General features: G+C 38.9%; 1 protein-coding gene across 1 annotated transcript in view; it reads left to right on the plus strand.

The window, feature by feature from the left end:
• The window catches only part of LOC117298980 (tyrosine-protein kinase RYK-like), a 36,948-nt gene that overhangs the window by 5,227 nt on the left and 10,396 nt on the right, over positions 1-21,325 (plus strand). Inside the window, exon 2 of the mRNA XM_033782382.1 lies at positions 20,129-20,250. Coding sequence (XP_033638273.1) covers positions 20,129-20,250 — 122 coding nt within the window. The remainder of the gene's footprint in view (positions 1-20,128; positions 20,251-21,325) is intronic.

Consider the following 21,325-nt stretch of genomic DNA (forward strand, 5'->3'; position numbering starts at 1 on the left):
TTCAAACTGTAGAAGATGCTGTAAGCAACAAGGGCAATTGCCTTCATGTACGCCCCTGGTGACACTCAAAATAATCTGGCAGTAGAAATTTAAATTATAAAATAACCCTCAAACTGTACAGGGATGCCCTTGAGGCAACAAAGGCAATTGCTTCCATGCCCCTGGTCATTGCCTCTTGAAGTGTTCAATGGGAACATTTAATTACCCTCAACCTGTAGAATTCAAAGATGATCGATGCAATTGCCTCCATGTGCCCGGTGATTTGCCTTGAGGCCCCCTGGAAATGCTTTAGTAGAAATTTAAATTACCACCAAACTGTAGAGAAGGCTTGAGGCATCTGCAAGGCAATTGCTTCCATGCCCCCCTGGTCATTGCCTTAGTGCCTCTTGAATGTTCTAGAAGAAATTAAAATTACCTTTAAAACTGTCTGCTTGAGGCATACCGTTTGGCAATTGCTTCCACGCCAGGGGCTGGTCCTTGCCTTTTTGCCCATCCTGGTACTTGCCCTTTTACCGAGGAAAAAAGTTGCATGCCAACAACAATCAAATAAATTGAGTGCCCATTTAGCAATTGATGTAGTCCAATACAGTCTTCTTGTTACAAGAAAATGAAGTGTTATTTTCTCTCAATGTAACAAAACCGACAAAACAAATTCAATGAACACCATCACAGTACCTGCAAGATTCCTGTGACCATTTTACGTGCATTGCTCCGCACCACTTAGTCCCCAAGAATGTTTATTTTCATAAAATGTTTGTTCTGCTTAAGGGGCACTTAGTTCCAAAGCCTTTTTATTTGCAAAATTGTAAAAGGGGAAATAAGGGGTAAAAATATTATCCATTAAGGAGAAGAAAACCTCACGGCATCTGAATACCCATAGATTGATGATGAATTTGTACAGTAGGCCTATAGCCCATATTTTCAATAATGCATTATTTCATGGTCGGCGGCTCGCGACTCATCCGCGTTTTTGCATTAGTTAAATAAAAAACGGTGAGTCAGACCTGGCGGATTGAAAAAGAGCCTTGGCAAAGACCTAGGAATGGTCCTGCCAATTTCTTTCAGAATTGTCATCACTATCTTGCAATTAAATCTTGGTATGTTCCAGAGAGAGAGAGAGAGGTGCAGGAGAGACTTTGTGAAGCAGAGAATTTTTTTTTTTTTTCCTGCGCTGGGTTTTTTACCTTCCCCTGAGCTTCTATCCCAGCCGCCCTGTCGTCCTCTCCCATTAGCTGGGTCACTTCCCTTAAAGCCCCGCTTCCATACTCCCGACAAACCAGGGTTTTTATTGGTTTCTTGTTTAGCAATTTTTCACAGGTCCTTGCACACTCTGGGTGAAGTCTCTCTACAGCGTGCCCCGTGGCATATTGCAGCCTGCAGATTCCAATTTATACCAAGGCAGGCTGTCGACTGTATTTCCTTAGCTCCCCTTGATCATGTTTTCCATGAAAATGATGGGATTTTGTAAGTGATTTGATAGCCCGGGGGCGGCCGAGGTTTTGGAAGATGATTGAATTAATGAAGAGTGGTGTGAGGCTTAGGGGGGCTTGTACATCATACTGCTTAAACCCATATCTTGCTTCTTGTATGGTGAAAAAGATGGCAACTGATGAAAGATTTCAGAAATATACCACATGAGGCGCACACACATTTTTATGTTCAAACAAATTCATCATGCACTTGTGAATGAGCATCAGGGGAAAGAACTCCAAGATGGAAAGTGTGGGGATGATTCAGGAATGATTCGGAAACGCGTCAAAGCATGTTCTGTTCTGATATCTGAGGGGCGGACATTTTTAAGCCAGCAGAATGTTTGTAAAAATTCATGATGTAACATTGAGTGATAAATTCCTGTAGTGGGGAGATTAGTACAATAGCTTCAATGGATGTACATGATGTATGACTGGTAACGTGCCCACTGTTTTAGTTTAAAGGTAGTGGACATTACTTCAATCAAAGTAAAATGTTTCTCAAAACTATATCAAACGCTGACTATTATACACATAATGAATGTTTATGAGTGCAATGGTGCGAATATGTTCATGAGTTGAAAGATGGAATGTTCTATTCAACGAGGTTGAGCCGAGTTGAATGGAACATTCCAGCTTTCAACGAATGAACATATTCGCACCATTGCACGAATGAAAAACATTCATTATTTGTTTTATATAACATCCAAGTAGAACCTTGTAATTTTGATTGAAAGATACAACTTTCAAAACAAACAATTTCAACTGTAGAAGCCGAATGCTAGCAATTTTACTATGCCTTCTTGCAGAACACCTGCTGCGTTACCAAAGACACGCGCACGCAGTGATGTTTTTACTCAGCTTTTTCGTTCCATCCGAAAAGTACCATTGCACGCTGGCAGCGTGCAATGGTACTTTTCGGATGGAACGAAAAAGCATGGTGAGTGACTCAGCGTGCAATGGTACTTTTATTTGCTACCACGTGACGGACAATCCTCCAATCAAATGGCAAGGATCTGCTTGGGTGTTATATAAAGGCTTCTAACCAATAGTTTTTAATGCCATTAATTAAAACAGTGATTACCAAACGTATGCTCCCTTTAACAAGAATGGTTTCAAAGCGCCAATGGAGTGTAGGAAAATGGAAATATTCTACCGGAGGAGAGAGAGCGATGGTGTAATGCATAGCGTGACCTTGCTCAATTACACCATGCTTGAATAAAGCCTCGGATCCTACTCCCCTGCCGCCTGCTTGCTATTGATTAGGCCTACGGTGTAGAGAGACAGGTACACTGTAAACTACCTGTCTAGCTATGTAGATGACGCCACTCAGTAAGGGTGATGTCGCCGCGATTGTAACATGCGTTGCCAAATTGCTGCGTAGTGACCGTGAGACATCTTCCTTGCCGTCTGTGTGTCGATTGTGATACATCTTTCATCCAAGAACCTTTGGAATTTTGCTGATAATTTTTAAAGTGGAATCCTGAAATGTTTTAGACTATGTAGACCCAAGAATGAATTTCTGACACATTTGAATGACAAAAACATACAAGTACAGTGTATAGGCCTGCAATATTTAATTATAAAGCAAATTGATTCAACTACTAAAAACCACACTAAAAAAAGGAATTTTAAAAATATAGGGCCCCCTAAGCCTGGAAATAACCCACAACACCCAAATCAATTGCCATGGTGCCCTGTGCTGTTGCTCGGGTGCCCTTTGGAAGGTTCCTGTACAAATTTACAGTTTCCTTAGATATACAGCATGCCCCTTACCAGAAGAAAATTGCCATGCTCTTTCAAAAGCAAAGTTCCATCTGATTCCATGTGGCCTTAAATATTGTTCAGAATCTGGAAAAGTGTATTACAATTTGCTGATGATTCTTAAAATGTGGAACAGAAAATAATAGAATACTTTTATATGACATTTTAAAACAAATATTAAATGAGACATTCACAGAATCGTGTTCCTAATATTTATATCGCTATAGTTAACTATCCCCTCGGGCATCAAATTGTGTTGATTTCCACCAGTCTTCTAGTGCATGTTGTACCGGTAGCATTTGACCTCATTTTGTTGGACCAGTCATGGTATTTAGAGTGGCCAAACATGAGCGTGTCAAAGTCAGTGCAGTAAGTCACGCTACTTGAGACTTACTGACCCCAAAGTCACAGGCACAGAAGGTGCAACTGCTCGTTTGTCTTCACTTAGGAAAAATTAGCCCTGATGTTTAATGGGAGTTTTGGATTCTCTGTCACAAAGCGACCTGCACGGTATTTATTATTAGGAAGTGTTATTTTTATTTTAAAAGGCATTACCTTTGGAGTAGTTGCATTTTGTCTCCTATACATACAACATGAGGTAATGTAGATCTGATACTTCAAGGTAGCATCAGGGGCAATTGCCCCCATTGCCCGTGGCCATTGCCTTGTGCCCCTTGAAATATTCAAATTGAAAGTTACAATTTCCCCATACAGACGTACTCTATACCTAAGAGAAGATGCATGTCTGATACTTTAAGGGTAGCATTAGAGGCAATTGCCCCTGTTGCTCCTTGTATTTGCCTTGGTGCCCCCTTGAAATGTTCCAGTGGAAATAAACAATTTCCACATAGAGGTGCCATTTACCAAGGAGAAGATCATATGCCTTGGTCTCTTTGTCCTTTAAAACAGGGAATCATCAATTACCTCTGTTGCCACTGGTCATTGCCTTGGTGCCTCTTGAAACCATTTTTCCTCATAGAGGTGCCCTTTTCCAAAGAGAAGATGCCTTATTGCCCTTGTCCTTTAAAACAATGAGGCATCCTGCCTGGCTTGCTCTATGGTACACTGCATAAATGACATTATGTGCAGTTTGCATTGTGTAAAATGAAACTTACATATGTTGCAGTTTCCCTTCCCATCTCGGTTGCCCCTTTAAAGGCCCTGCTGAGGTCAAAGCTGTGAGTCTCTCATCTGCTTTTCATCTTCCTCTCAAGTTGTTAGTTTCAATTCCTGACCTCCATTCCAATCTGGGTTGCCCCTTTATGGTCACTGCTGTTATGAGGAGGCCATCGCTTTGTGTCTCTCATCAGTTTTTCATCTTCTTAAAGGGGGAAAGTGTAAGTTTGGTAATCAGTCTTAAATTGTTAAAAATATTTAAAAAATGTTTGGCAATACAATTTTACTTGGTTAAAACTAAAAGTACAGCAGCATTCGATAATAATATAAAGCATTTTGCGAATTATTTCTGTTCGTAATAATGTTGCTATGGAAAAATATGTAAATCTTTTTTTTTTTTTTTTTACCCCCAAAGTTTGAATCTGAGATATTTTAATGTCAGAAACATTTTGATTTCCAATTACGGATTATTTTTCCTGTATTGACACAACCGCCAAGATTGATTTTGAGCGATACCTCAAAAACGCTATCAGCTTTTGAACTAAAATTTTCACAGGTTAGTTGTATTGTATTTAAAGAGTTACAACAATCAAATGGTTAAAAAACGGGATATTATTCCTTCAATATTTAGTTATGCTACAATTCCACCATTCCAATCTGGGTTGCCTCTTTAAGGTCAATCAGCCTCGGGAGTCTTTCATCTGGTTTATATCTTTGTAGATAACTTAGTCCCTTTAAAGTTCACTCCTTGACTCCAGTGATGGTAATGACAGACTCAATTCTCCAGCTTCACTCTTCTGTCTCAAAACAAAAATGGATATATGATGTCGCCAGTCATTCCAACAGCTTTATAAAATTCCACGTATAGCATTTCTTTTGAACTCCTGGCTTGGTGCATGTTTCCCTTCACAATCTAGACTTTAACTTTAAGAGGAACATTCATACCTTCAGCTCCCGAGTTATTTTCATCTTAAAATGTTTTCTTCTTCTTATGTAGCCCCCTTACAAAGAGTGGGTTTAAGCCCTTTTTTGTTTTGATTGAAATCAAATTTGTAAATGGATATTTTGGCTGATTTTTTTGGGGGACACTGAATGATAATGCGTACATGTAGCAAATGATGATTTTTGAATAGCAACCGAGACATTTTGTGTAGTGTTTTGCTCTTCTATACAAGAGAAACCTTTCTATGTAAGTGAAAAGCTGAAAGCAGACATTCCAAAAAGCTGATGGACTAGTGCAAGATCGTCTCAATTAGGGAGGACATCAAGATACTTCATCAAAATCGCGATTACCGATAATTTGATTAAAGGCAGTGGACACTATTGGTAATTACTCAAAATAATTATCAGCATAAAACCTCATTTGGTAACAAGTAATGGGGAGAGGTTGATGGTATAAAACATTGTGAGAAACGGCTCCCTCTAAAGTGACGTAGTTTTCGAGAAAGAAAGTTTTATTTCCTTGCCAAAATGTGTCCTGTTTGCTCAACAAGTTTTTGCCATGTGGCTGCATGTATTCACAATATCAAACCCTAGTCTGGCCAAGCATCAGAGTTTCTTTATAAAAAGTGGAAAGTTTTCTAATGGCGATGAAACACACCATACCCAGCAGGCAACCAGTTTTTGGCACGACACCACGCTGTGACTGTAGGGTGTCGCTCTAAACACTGTACTCGCATCCCAAGTAACAAACTCTGGAGTTGATACTGGGGATCAGTCGTCCAATTGTAGAGGTTAATCCGCTCTTGTTTACACTACCAGTAGGTGCAGTCACTAAGGATGCTTTCATGTGGGAAACCCAAAACCCTATAACAAGTCTACAATCCTGTGTTCAGCCTTTCTGGGCTCAAGGGTAATGTCGTAGTCGCAGGTTTCTGGCAAGTCTGTAGATCTGCTGTGCTGGCAAGTCAGTTTTCTAGCCAAACAACTTGAGGCTATAATTAAATGTAGAGTCGACAAAACTAACTTTCCTGAAAAATCTGCCTTCCAGAAAAGTTGCCCAAAAAAGGTTTGTGGCGTGATGATTTGACCCTAGCAGAGTCTTACTCGACGGCTAAAATGAGAAAATAGAATTAGCTGTTGCAAACTGCTTTACCAAGCAAAAGTACTGTTTAAATGCAAAGCTAGCAGAGTCTTTCTCGAAGACGAAAATTTAATTATTTGTAACAAATTTGCGAGTATCAGTCGGATCAATAGCACGCTTTGTGCATGGGGAGGAAAACTTGGTTTCTTGTTTCATGCCATGTATGATTAGGGATAGCTCCATGGTTAGATATAAAAAAAAGTGTGGATACTGGTCTTTGACAAATACCAAATGTTATCTGTGTGCTTTGTAAACAAAATTTGTAGTATTAAATTTGTAACACAAGGGCAAGTCTTTCGAAATTCCTTCACATACGCTTGCAATAAAGAAACTTGTTTTAAAAAAGACCTCCAACTTTACAATGCACTTCCCCACTCTGGTAGAACAATATAAATCACTTCATACCAAGCTTTTAGATTTATGATTTCACTAATAACCACACCGTTTACTGACCCTCATTGTGTGTTTCCTTGGCAACCACCACCCTTAATATCTTCATTTTTTTATGGTCCGCAACACATGTTTCTTGTCATGAAACTAGTTTGCCAAAATAGGACCATAAAAGAAATCGCTGGGTTCATGTATTTTCTTAGTTTTTGTCAAATTTATTGGTCCATTAGGAATATTATGGTATCCTGTCACAGTCGTAAAAGTCGGGCAGTTGTTTGCTTTTACAACTTTGAAATGTTCAATAAGTACTTGTGTAAATGGACTTTGTTTTCTAGGTTAGATTTAATGTTCAATTTCGGGCAAGTAATTTTTTTTTCAATTCAGCATTTAAGTAGGATTTGAAACTTTGCATGGTGGAAATACGATATAGAAAGGTTTGCAGTAACACCATGTAATGACTATCTCTAACGAGTTGGGGTGGTTCTGAAACCAACGAGAGTTGAAACCAACGGTTCTTTTCAGAACCACCCCAACTCATTAGAGATAGTCATTACATGGTATTACCGCAAACCTTTCTATATAATTCAACATTTCTCAAAAGAATGATATTCAAATGTTATTGCTTGAGTCTCACAAATATTTAAATCCTGCTGATTATCACCCATAACACTGGGTATCACCCATAACACAGAAGGGATAAAGCTTTCCTAGTGTTTTGTTGAAAACAAACAGTTTAGTTGATCAAGCCAAGTTCTCATTTTGTTTCTTGTCTCTTCTAACTTTGATTCCGGTCTTGTTAATAAAATGCTAGTCGAGTAAAGATTCTGTAAAAGTCCAGCGATCTTGTGGATTTTCCGCCCAATTTAAATTTTTCATGGGAGATTTTTAGCCTTCAAGACACTGGACACTATTTGTAATTGTCAAAGACCAGTCTCCTCACTTGGTGTATCTCAACATATGCATAAAATAACAAACCTGTGAAAATTTAAACTCAAGTGGTCATAGATGTTGCAAATTCTAAATCTGAGGTCTCGAATTCAAATTCGTGGAAAATTACTTCTTTCTTGAAAACTACGTCATTTCAATGGGAGCCGTTTCTCACAATGTTTTATACTATCAACAGCTCCCCATTACTTGTGACGTTACCAAGTAAGGTTGCTAATAATTATTTTGAGTAATTACCAATTGTGTCCACTGCCTTGTTTAGCACGGTCATAAGAAACTAAACTGTACATTGAACAGGTAAACAAACAAACACTGATCTGATAATGTTGTTTTCATTGTGCAGGCAATGTTGAAGCATTAACAAATGTTGCAGTCTGGACTTTGTATTACAGCTTCTGTAAATTGCTTACTCATTTAAAGATGCTATGTCAGATTTTTGGCCCAAACATTAAAAAATAGGTTTTTTTTAGTGAATGGTATTTCAAAGAGTATCACCCGCTCTAGCGAAAAAAAGTTGAACTTTTACTTTTAATGGTCAGGAACCATGACAACAATTTAAAACGTTTCTTATAAAACACATAAGAATTGGTCACGTGATATATTGTCGGGATCCCGACAAAAACTAACTTTGAGCACTTTATTTCACTGCTATGTACTAATAATTGGCGGACTTTTTCGAGCAATGGCTCAAATGAAAGCTTGTAACTTTTTCGACCCCCACCAAAATACCTATTGAATTTTAAATCAAAATTGTTGGGTCAAATCGGCCAAAAATCTGACATAGCATCTTTATTTGTAATAATTTATGTTATAAAAAAAATAAGAGCATTTTGTTAGATAAAAAGTTGTTTCATTAAGTAGGCCCCCTATTATGGTAACAGTGTTTTGTCCTCATGTTGCTCCTGAGGCTCTTTAAATGGCATTTTGCTGGTAATTACTCTACAAGTTTAATGACCATAAAAACTTACTTGGTAAAAAGCACTGGAGAGCTGTTATCAAACACTGATAGAAATGACTCCCTTTTAAGTAATGTACTTGTAGAGAAAGAGAATATTTGTTCACAAAAAAAGTTTTAATTTGATTGAAGCTTTTTTTCTCTGCCATCTGAGTGAAAGTACACAATTCTATTAAAAAGTATTAAATAGTCTTCAAATGAACTAGATCCAATTTTAAGGCATTTGAAAAAAAGCATTAAAAAATATTAAATTCAGTTAATAGAGGTCATAAAAAATGACTGGAGCGTGGTAATGAATTTTCCTAAAAGCTTGGTTTTAGAAAGAGGTAATGAGGCTTGCAAAAAAATGGTGGGTAGTTTAAGCTGTTTCTCCCCTGCTATATTCACTTATTTTGGTCTTAAATTTAATTTTAGGATCTATAGCATAAAAACAGTCTTTAAAAATCTTAATCTTTACTTTCCAAAGTGTGCAGTTTGTGCACATGTTTGGATACACTAAGTGAGAATTTTGGCCTTTGACAATTTATCAAAAGTACACCCTGCCTTTTAGGGTGACTGCAATATGATTGTAAGGGCTGGGTTGGCAAAAGGGTTTAACAACAGCCAGAGTTTGCCCTTTACAGGCTATTGTCAAGTAATCACTGGACCACTAGACAAGCACTGATTGTCACTGTCTCAAAACTATTGATTTTCTTCCAGGCGGACATCTTAATCCGTTTGTTGATCAAAGAATCGCTTTACACTGATCATAGAGAAAGGAGCACACTGAGCAAAAGACCATGGATGCACCAAAGGAAAAGATCAAACAGACTATAGTCCAACACAAGCATGAGTTCCAACCACCTATGAAATAAATAACAATGCATCCCTTTTCTGGGTAGCAGACAGTGAAAAGAGTTCTGAGAAGTAGTATCGACCAAATTCTAAAAAGATGTTGTTAGATTTTGTTGTTCGTCTTTTCTCAGAAGTTGGATGGAATTTGAGGTTTTTACACAATGTACGACTTGACAGGTTGTTGAAACATCAGGGGTCAATTTCACAAAGAGTTAGGACTAGTCTGACTAAATCTCTAGTTAGGACGAGTTACTCGTGCAGTGATTACATTTGTTTAAGGCATCCTTGGTTTCACACATCTGAACCTTTGCCTTCCTCCTCTGGGCCCCTGGTTCGAACCCCGCTAGGGGCACTATGTGGATTGGGTTTTCCAGTCCCTACCTTGGGTTTTTCCCTGGAATAATTTTCTGGGTTTTTCCTCCTACATCTAAAATTGAAACTTCCTTCTGTGTCTTCTTTCCATTGTTTTTTTTTGCCAGTTGCCTAGTAGTAAAGAGAGATTAAGGCCGTGTCCGAAACGACGACTTTGGCTACAGCTACGGCTAGATCAGCGCGTCTACCAGTGTTGAAGAATAGCAGACGCGCGCGATCTAGCCGTAGCTGTAGCCGAAGTCGCCGTTTCGGACACGGCCTAAGTTTGCTTTAACTTTAGAGTCCTTGGCTTCCCAACCAGAACAAATTAAATGGAAATGAAATGAATGCACAAAATTCCTAAAACATGAACCTGTTTTTCACTGTTTGGTAAATCGTGAAAAATTCAAACTAGTCTCCCTTTATTGTAGACATGTGGGCTACATGTGTTTGGTGTACAATTGCAGATTTTCTGCCAGGCTGTTCTACAAGATGAGAAATGATTACCCGGTACACTTAAGTCAGACTTAATCTCCTATGGGATCAGCCCCAGTCCCTTCAAGACTCTCGTATCCTTTAGTGACATTGTCCGCCGGGGGAACTGTCACGCCTATTTCTCACGTCACCTCTTACATTCAATCATTCCTTGCCTGGTGCATGTTTCCCTTCATCCGTTGATCTGCCATCTTTTAAGAGGAATATCAATTCCCACCTTCAGCTCCACTGAGTTTCTGCATGTCTATGTTTTCTGTCTTGTACCCCTTTACCTCGAGCGGCTTTTAGCCTTCTTTTGGGCGAACTTGCATAATTTTTTTTGTCAAGAATTCATTCATTCATTCATTCATAATGGTTTATTAAGATCTTGCATCGCAGCCAAAGGCTGAATTACACTTGATTTACAGTTTTAAAAAAAACAGCAAGATTAAAACTTTTACACAGTAAAAAGTAGCTGAAAAAATACAAAATACAGAATGCCATTACACGTATTAACAAATTAAAACTTAGTGATTCAAAAGCCATTTATTTGGAAATCAGGCAATTATAAAAGATCTAGCCTCGCAGCAGTAGTCTAACTCACACATTATAGAAGAAAAAACAAGATCAATTACACATTAAAGGAACACGTTGCCTTGGATTGGTCGAGTTGGTCTTTGAAAAGCGTTTGTAACCGTTTGTTATAAAATGCACATGAATAGAAAGATTCCCATAAATGGCCGACCGTGTTAGTTCGCAAAGTAAAAGGAAAACCACGCAATTTCGAGGCAAACTTGTGTGGATCATTGTATTCTACTTTTAAAACATCTTTCTAACCATTTACATCTTATAATGAACGGTTACAAATGCTTTTTATGGACTGACTCGTTCAATCCAAGGCAACGTGTCCCTTTAAAAAGTAGCTGAAAATGCAGAAATTTCATACAAAATACAGAATGACAACACACATTATTTGAACGATTTAAACTTTAAGCCATCTATTCGGAAGTCGGGCAATTATAAAAGATCTTGCCTCGCAGCAATACTGAATTGTAAGGTTAACAGTAAATCATTTGTTCCATCCTCCTCGCGCAACAGTAGAACGGCAACATTTTCAAGGACTGATGGACTGCCAATGTAAAGTAATGTCACAATCCAAGTCAAGCATTAGGACAAGTGTGCGTCCATAAATCTGACAAGCGGGGTCAACCATTGCATCTACCGGACATCAGGAAAAACATCTCAAGTCCATCGTAGGGCTTCGGAGATGGCATCCTGAAAAGATGTTGCAATTAAAAATAGATCCGCCGGTTAAAAATAGATATTTTAATTGGTGTTAACGATGGGATTCCCCTTCGTTAGCGCTGTGGTGGTCCCTTTGTGATTTCGAGGAAAAGGTGGTCCCTTTGTGATTTTGAGGAAATCGCGAGAAGGCTGCGGGGAAGCAGCCAGCAGGGAGCGAACACCTGGGCGTTCTCATCAGATCTTAAGATGATGGGTACACAATACTTCCTTGTGAGTTTGATGTTTGGTGTAATACATGCTGAGAATGGTTCTGGACATGGGTAATACTTGGACTTGGGCGCACCAGGCGCAAATGCATTGAGTGAGTTCACTGCTTATAGTGAATAGGGTTTTTTTCTAAAAAATTAGCAGGATACCAGTTATAAATGGTATGTGAAATGGTAATTTGGCCGGATCTTGCTACATTTTGTTCATAAAGCTGCTGTACATAAACTTCTTTTAAAGCAGAAAATATTGCTTAGCAAAAACAAGCAGGAGATCAGTCAATTGATATTGCTTAGCAAAAACAAGCAGGAGATCAGTCAATTGATATTGCTTAGCAAAAACAAGCAGGAGATCAGTCAATTGATATTGCTTAGCAAAAACAAGCAGGAGATCAGTCAATTGATATTGCTTAGCAAAAACAAGCAGGAGATCAGTCAATTGATATTGCTTAGCAAAAACAAGCAGGAGATCGGTCAATTGATATTGCTTAGCAAAAACAAGCAGGAGATCAGTCAATTGATATTGCTTAGCAAAAACAAGCAGGAGATCATTCAATTGATATTGCTTAGCAAAAACAAGCAGGAGATTAGTCAATTGATATTGCTTAGCAAAAACAAGCAGGAGATCAGTCAATTGATATTGCTTAGCAAAAACAAGCAGGAGATCAGTCAATTGATATTGCTTAGCAAAAACAAGCAGGAGATCAGTCAATTGATACAACATGTGATGTGACATACATGTAGTTGACAGTAGTTTTTTGGCGGGGAACTTTATTGTGGTGATCATAATTTTGCTGTGCTTAACAACTTCTTTCTGTTAACTAGCTCTATGAAATTGGGCTCTAGTGGTAGAGTTTCGCCAGTGGGAGGCTGGATTCCACAAGATTAGTTAATGGAGATCATGCCATTAGTTAATCCATGGTCAATCAGAGTGCCATCCGAATCCATTAATGACTTGATTGTATGAAATACTCCCCTGTCTGCTGGTTGAGTATCAAACCAAGATGCAAGACTCTATAGAATCTTGCCGCTTAAGCAAAATAAAAACTTTTTTAGGGTCCTCGCCTACTTCCCTTTAAGAGACCACAACCAAAAAGTTTTTTTTACCAACAATTTTTTTTTTATGATCTCAGCAACAAAACCTATTTTTAAAAATAGCCCAGCTGCTTTTATTTAACAAAAACTGTCAGGCGGCCCTTTTGAGAAAAAAAAAAATAGAAATGGGGCCTCCTCTTCCCCTTTTCAAAAAGGGAAAAAGGGAGGACAAGGCCATGTTTTTCAAAGAGGGAGGACGCTAAGCATGTTTCTTTTTTTATTTGGCCGATATTCATCCTTGCACTCAGTCAAACCCCTCAGCTGCCAACGTAAGCAACATGGCCGCTATAATCCCATTCACATCATGGAATTGCAGAGAGTACATTCCCTTTAGAGAGTTCCATTACGAATCCATTGCGGATTTCAAGCCACTCGGAACAATGCCCGGTCATTGATACATGTTAAATTAAGCCTGAGTCTTGCTCAAATGGTACGACATTAGGGGGTTGTGTCGTCCAGGCACTCTGGGCGTAAACTGGCTTAATGGTGCAGTGTTTGGTGTGTCTAATTTGCACAGAAAGATCGCCATTGTTGGGGGCGACAAAAGAGGATTTCCCGTTTGGAATCAACAATCAAGGAAAACGTAAAGGCTTTTTTTTTCTTTTCCTCTTGCATCCTCTCAAAGAATGTTGGGAGACTCTGGTTATGTTTTAGTACAAGCCTGTGTCAGGATTTTGCCCGATGTCAGGTTTTTTCCTTCTTGAAAGATTGTGATTCCGCTTTCAGTATTAGAGATGCTATGTCAGATTTTTGGCCCCAAACATTAAAAAATATTTTTCTTTTTTGAGTGAATGGTATTTCAAAGAGTATCACCCCTCTGACGAAAAAAAGTTTAACTTTTACTTTTAATGGTCAGGAACCATGACACAAATTTAAAACGTTTCTTATAAAACACACAAGAATTGGTCACGTGATATATTGTCGGGATCCCGACAAAAACTAATTTTGAGCACTTTATTTCACCGCTACTAATAATTGGCGGACTTTTTCGAGCAATGGCTCAAATGAAAGCTTGTAACTTTCTCGACTCCCATCAAAATACCTATTGAATTTTAAATCAAAATTTTTGGGTCAAATCGGCCACAAATCTGACATAGCATCTTTAAACACTGCACTTCCATGGCAAAATAGCCCAACTCAATGTTGGTTTTATTCTGTTCATTCCATTCCGAAGGCTTCCACCGGACATTTGGGATGACTTTCCAAATGCTCCTTTCCAGCATACAATTGCCTATCAAGCCTAGAATTTCATCTTTGAGAGGGCGAGGACTTTTTCATTTTGCAAAGTGCCCTTCCATTGGAAGCAGCTTTGTGTACTGGGCCAGGGAGTATAGCTCTTGTGTATTACCTTGAAGTCTCCTAGTTCACATTTTTTATTTTCTGTATTGACTTGCCAAAGGAAAAACCTGCCTTGCAAGGTTGCCCTAACATTTATCAAAAAGTGCATTTACACTGCCCTTTTCAACTTCAAATTTCCTGAATTCTTAAACCTGGTAGAGCTCAAATGTAAAAAGTTAAGACATACTGACCTGTGTAATGAACGGGAGGTCAAAGGTTGACAGCTGGTCAGACCACAAGCTTGTACCATTGGAGTTGATCTCCTATTCATCACACATCGTCACCATGGGAACATCTTGGGAAGATCTTGACCTCATGTTTTGTTCATAAGGTTGTTGTACTTGCTTGATTGAGCCATTGAGGTAGATTTGAGCAATGTCAAGCATGGACTTTTTTAAGCATACTGGGCATTATGCATTATTCAGGGCTTTCTGCTGAACTGTGGGGAGTTGTGGACCCAAATTTTACAAGTTTGGCCAAAGCATGCTGAATTGAGACGAGGTCCTCAAATGTGGTTTACTTTGTGTGGTATAAAGACTCTAACTGCATTCTGGTGCAAGTCAAAAGATTTTATACAGAATTCATATCAGAGTGATGTGAGCAGTTTGAAATTTGTCTGTATGCTTCGTTTTTAAAAGGGCAAGGGCACCAAGGCATTTTCTCCTTGCCATCCTATGAGGAAATTGTAAATTTCTACTGGAGCATTTCAAGGGCACCTACGTGTAGGCAATGACCAGGGTCCAATTTCATAGAGCTGCTAAGCACAAAAATTTGCGTACCATGAAATTTCTTCCCTGACAAAAACAGGACTACCAACCAAATTTTGATTAGTTGCATAGGCCTATTGCTTGTTACTTGTACTCAACTGTTGTTTGCTTATCCTTAAAATCATATGGAAATTTGGTTGGTAATCCTGTTTTTATCAAGGAAGAAATTTCATGCTAAGCAAATTTGTATGCTTAGCAGCTCTATGAAATTGGGCCCTGGATGCATGGAGGCAATCAACTCTGTTGCCTCTTTGAAACATCAGGCCAATAACCTACTGTGTTAGCTTCCTGTATATTTTTAGTGAATTTGACGTCAAATTTTAACAATTTGCGCGTATTGGCCCTAGATGCTAGCTTGAGTTTTGAGTTTTGAGTTTTAAAGACACTGGACACTGTTGGTAATTGTCAAAGACCAGTCTTCACAGATAGTTTATCTCAACATATGCATAAAATAACAAACCTGTGAAAATTCAGGCTCAATTATTGGTTGTCGAAGTTGCGAGATAATAATGAAAGAACAAACTCTCTTGTCACACGAAGTTGTGTGCTATCAGATGCTTGATTTCAAGACCTCAAATTCTAAATCTGAGGTCTCGAAATCAAATTCATGGAAGTTTACTTCTTTCTCGAAAACAATGTCACTTCAGAGGGAGCTGTTTCTCACAATGTTTTATACTATCAACCTCTCCCCATTACTCGTTACCAAGTAAAAGGTTTTATGCTAATAATTATTTTGAGTATTTACCAATAGTGTCCACTGCCTTTAAGAGAACCATGATAATATTCACTCAACCATTCACTTTAACTACTTAATTACTACTGTGCTGAGCTAATTAAATTAGCTTGAATGTGTTTAAGTGAATTAGCTCAAATTGATTTGACATGCACATGCCCTTGTTATTTCAACTATTGTACAGTGTACAGCCATGGAGTTAGAAATCTTTCTACCTCCATGGTACATCGTTGACTCGCTGAACAGCATACAGTGTGCAGGTTATTTTTTTCAATGCAGTTTTCATGAGATGTCCTGAGGGAAAAGAATAGCTTAGCCGTGCATAGACAAACAAAATAAATAGGCTCTGTGAGTTTATTTAGTCAGGACTACTCTGCATGGAGGCAGGAATTGCGTGTGTAATTATTTATGTGTACAGGTAAACCTATCCATAGACTGGAATTATTATGCTGGAGAGCTGTCAACTCTCTCCTGAATCTGCAGAAAGTTCCTGGAATATAAGCTGATCTTTCCACGCTCTGATGAAGAAATCCCCCTGTTAATAAAAATATGTTATTTTTCCCTAACGTTTTTTTGAAATATTTTGTTATGCCCCAAGTTCACTCCCAAAAAGTCACTCAATGGTAATAAGGGGCTACAAGAAGAAAAATTATAAAATAATAATAATAATAATAACAACCGCATTTCTATAGCGCCTAACACCTCCAAAAGAAAGTCTCTAAGTGCTAAGTGAAAATATTTCGGGGGAGCTAAGGTAGGACTTGATATTCCTCTTAAAACAGTCTAGATTGTAGGATGGAGGGAAATATGCACCATAGTCAAGGAGTTCCAAAGAGATCAGCTATACATGTGGAATAAAGCTGTTGGAATGGTTCCTTGTTCTACATCTCAGCAAATGAAAAGAGACCTGATTCAAAATGTCAACACGGTTTTATCACCTACATGATTTATTTGAACAAACGCAAAGAGAAGATTGATCTCTTCTTTTTTATTGGTGACACTCGGAAGGATTGAGACTAAAATTCTATATTTGAACATTATTCTTTATTTTGAACATCATTCTTTTGACTCAAGCAAGACCACAGGACTTGTTTCTGTCTTGAGTTTACTGGCTCGACATTGAAATCATTGGTCTCAGGTCGTGGCCCTGTAAAAGTATCTCCCTAAATAATGTTCATCTCCCTGATTGCAAGATGAAAATGTTGGCAGCCCTGATACTGGACTTGCTCCACACTCACTGTGTTTTGAGAAACTGGTTGGGTTGCAGCGGGGGAGGTGTGAACAGAAATACTCCAAGCGGGAAATATTAGGGGAATGCGAACACTGTTGGATGGATGACAGACGATGAATCAAAAAGCATTATACACACACACGCACCATACAGAGCCTCAGTTATTAAAACAGATGTTTCAAGCTCGACACAACGGGGACAAAAAATGGTGTGTGAAATCTGATTGGAGATTTCACACGTTTTGTGAATGGGGGAATTTATTTTAATCGAAGAAGGGTGTCTGGACTTAGGATGTGGCTTGTTGAAATGATCACACCTCTCGTGTCTGATTTGTTCAGTGTGATGATTGCTTGCAAATATGGAATTGGAAATATTTGTTTGCGTGATGATATGGTCCTAGCATACTGTCGGCATACATGTAGAGCAAGGAACTGTTTCTTTCTCTGCTGACAGTGTGTGAATCACAATTCCAGATTTGTAGCAACTTCACCAATGTGTGAGTTTTTGCGGCTCAGTTGCAGCTTGTTTGCCGCAGCAGACTTATTGGTGGGCTTATCGGGTATAATCATAGAAATTAATAATAATAATTGGTTCTTCACTTTTCATTTTTCACTCATTTTTACAAAAAGGGATATCTCATTGAGGTAAATTAGATACTGTATTATTTTATATCGAATGAAAAAGTGGTGGCGCCATACGGAAACTTTTCCCTTTATAACATTATCCCTGTACATCAGGCATAAGGGACTGTACATTGTGTTTCTGGGTTGACCCTACACTGTCCCTCTGCATGCAAGTTGTAATACATAGGCCTATATGTACATGTACATGTATTACAACTCACAAGCGATTCTTGCACACTCTATTTTTCCTGGGCCCAATTTCATAAAGCCTGTAAAAACACAACAATTTGCTTAGCATGAAATTTCTTCCTTATTAAAAACAGGATTACTAATCGAATTTCCACGCGACGTGCAGGATAAGCAAACAACAGCTGAATGCCAGTTACAAGCAATATGCAATTTGGTTGGTAATCTTGTCTTTATCAAAGAAGAAATTTCATGCTAAGCAATTTTTTGTCCTTACATGCTTTATGAAATTGGTAAACCACAGCCAAAGCAACAAATTCACTGCAGATACAATGCTGTAGTTGAAGACCTGGGCCATGAGGGCCCTGCTTTTACCGCAAAATTCTGCGTTTTCGATCACCATTCTTTGCTTACAGAATACAAGCGTCACATTTCTTAGCTCACTTTGTAAGCGAAGATTGACTAGTAATGCAGAGTAAGCACGGTTTCAAGCCCAAATTCCTGCTAACCCATGAAATGTGCTTGACGTAAGCGCGGAATTCCTTGCGTCCATATGAGCACCGATTCTTCGCTTACGGTTAGCAGAGCCATGAAATTGGGACCTGATACACTTTGATTACATGTCCTCGTTATATTTGCCAATTAACCCCAAAGTATGATAACTATTCGATCTCTCCCTATGAGATCCCACTAATAACGGTCATCCCAGTGACTGATAAGGAAAGTGACATTCAATTATGGCCTGAGAGATTTAGAAAGTAAATGTCAACCCCTTCAAGATTGCTAGAAATACCCTCTTGCTTCGTTAAGATGATCTTCCCATTAAGGGAACTCGGAAACTCTCACGCAGGGATATAAACGTTGGTTATACCTCCATGGTTCAACATGATTAGGAATTGCACTAATCAAGAAATTGTGGTTCAGTAACTAGACTACATTATTTATTTAAGTCATTGTGAAATCAGCGGTCAGCTATCAGCAGTGAGATTTGGGGGATTCCACAACCCACGATCCCACAACCTTGTTATTGCAAGTTCCGAAGTCTAACCACTGGACCACAGTGACGTGACGTGATCTTGCGGCGTGAGACTCTAAAATGGGGTCGGGGTGGGCAGGGTTTGCCCTAGCCTGAACATCTGATGTCGCACTCCAAGGCTTGTGAGCCCACGTACATACATGTAATCACCCTTGACCTCACATCATTTCACATGGCCTTGATGGTTTGGGAGATTCGTAGTGAAATCTGATGTACATACATGTATATTCATAAAAACCAAGATTTTTTTACCTGGCCTTGTCTTTGTGGATAAGGACAGGGGACCAGTCTAAGTTTGGCCTTTACTTTCTCAGTAACTAGCCAGGAGGACCAGTTAAATGTAGCTTGGTATCTCACTAGTCAATTATCGGCTTTGTTTTACTTGTTCAGAAGTTTTTTTTACAAGATCTTGTATATGTTCAAAATATTCTGGTCCAGTAAATATTTTGAGCTGCAAGCTGCAGTCTTATGGGTTTTTCCCAAACAATTTCTAGCCCTACATTTCATCATCCGTGTACCTCTGAACAATTGGATCTTAGCTTCATTTTTTTTTGTCAGCAAGAACTCTCACCCTTCTAATCAATGTGTAGTGCACAAAGGTGTTGATACTCTTAAGTTGAGTTTAGTGCACGCATTCTTCTTGAATGACGGAGGGTTTGTCATTGGGAGTGTATAGGACTGTATTCTCACTCTGGTCCCCGTGAGTCAGTCATGCCTACTCAACCGCAATGAATTCAAGATGGCAGATGGGATGAACAATGGCAAGGCTGGAGAGAAAGACTACTCAGGCATGGTTTTCCTCCTACTTAATAAGTCTGATTTCCAATTTGTTTGCCCTTGGAAAATTCAGACAAATTGTGATTTCAAAAATGTTTTCAGCCTGAAAAATCTCACATGAACATGCAGGCATTGAACTTCGCTCCTGAAGGGGCACAGCAATTTCCCCTTTGATTTAAAGGGGCACTTCTGTTGGGACAATGTAAACATTTATTGGAATTTTGCAAAGGGCACCCATGGGGCAATGAATTCGGGTAACAGCAAAAGCACAGGTCACGGCGGCAATTGCTGTCGGTGCTGGGGTTCATTTTAAGCCTGAACAGTCATATAGGGCAGCCTTTTTACTCAGTAAGATGTTCCTACTTTTTTTTCCTACTCAGTTATTTGTAAAGCGTTTTCGCGTGAGAAGATGTAGATTTTAATGAATGTTAATTTGTGTTGTTGATTATGCAGGATGGGAGGCAGAGTTGTACTACATAAGGGATGATTTGGTTCAGGAGGCGGCAACGAGGTACGACATGGCGATCAAGACAGATATCAATTCATTATACTTCAACTGGAGGACACAGCGTCAGGTACGTTGTATGAAAATACTCTATACTACATGTACATGTACAAATGTACCACTGATCAAAACTGTCACAATACATGCAGACAGCAGGCCTCCCTGAGGCCAGTATTTTTAGCATCGGGCCCAATTTCATAGAGCTGCTAAGCACACAAATTTGCTTAGCATGAAATTTCTTCCTTGAAAAAAAAAACATGATACCCAGCAAAAATTTCCATGCATAACAAAATATTACCTGTACTGATATTCAGCTGTTGTTTGCTTATCCTGAAAATCATGTGGAAGTTTTGTTAGAAATCCTGTTTTTATGAAGGCCAAAATTTCATGCTAAGCAAATTTTTGTGCTTAGCAGCTCTATGAAATTGGGGCCAGGCCAGTAAACTCAGACCTAGACAAGTCCGGCGGTCTTATTTGATTGAATAATAATAATATAAGTTATCACACAAGCCCGAGTAGAATACGGAAAAAATATAGCGCGTCTGTGTCCCATATCCAACGAGGCCAAAGTTGGATATGGGACGCAGACGAGCTATATTTTCCAAATTTCCATGAGCGCGCGTGTGATAACGTATTTATCTTCAAGCAAACTTGGCGCGTGACATAGAAAATTTTTATCACCACTCCATTCTACGAATCTGATTGGAGGATTAGCGCGTACTTGAAGATAATACCTCATCTCATTTTATTGAAACAAATTATGTTCAAATGGAGGCTTATTTTTCAATTCTTTTGAGTACGAAAACAACAACAGTGTACAATTACAATCATGTAAAATAAGCCTAGTGTAGTACATGCTAACAATGCACCTAAGAGCATAATAAACCTCAACATTTTCTAGGCTACCATTGTGGGTATCATGTCCCGTGGCGTTTCGGCTGCCTCGCTCCGCACTTGCGTTGTGCCTTCGAAAATTGTCCTCTTTTTTTTCAACGGTCAGTTGCATGCCTGCTTGTGGACAAAAGCTTGCCGTGAATCATGTGACATATGTAGAGCAAAAGCGGTAACTTGTGATCAAGCCATCTTTGTACCAGACATTATTCAAATCTACACGTTACACGCGAGTGACTTATTGACACCGATTT

Source organism: Asterias rubens, chromosome 13 (genome assembly GCF_902459465.1).
Source record: "Asterias rubens chromosome 13, eAstRub1.3, whole genome shotgun sequence".
NCBI classification, from domain to species: domain Eukaryota; kingdom Metazoa; phylum Echinodermata; class Asteroidea; order Forcipulatida; family Asteriidae; genus Asterias; species Asterias rubens.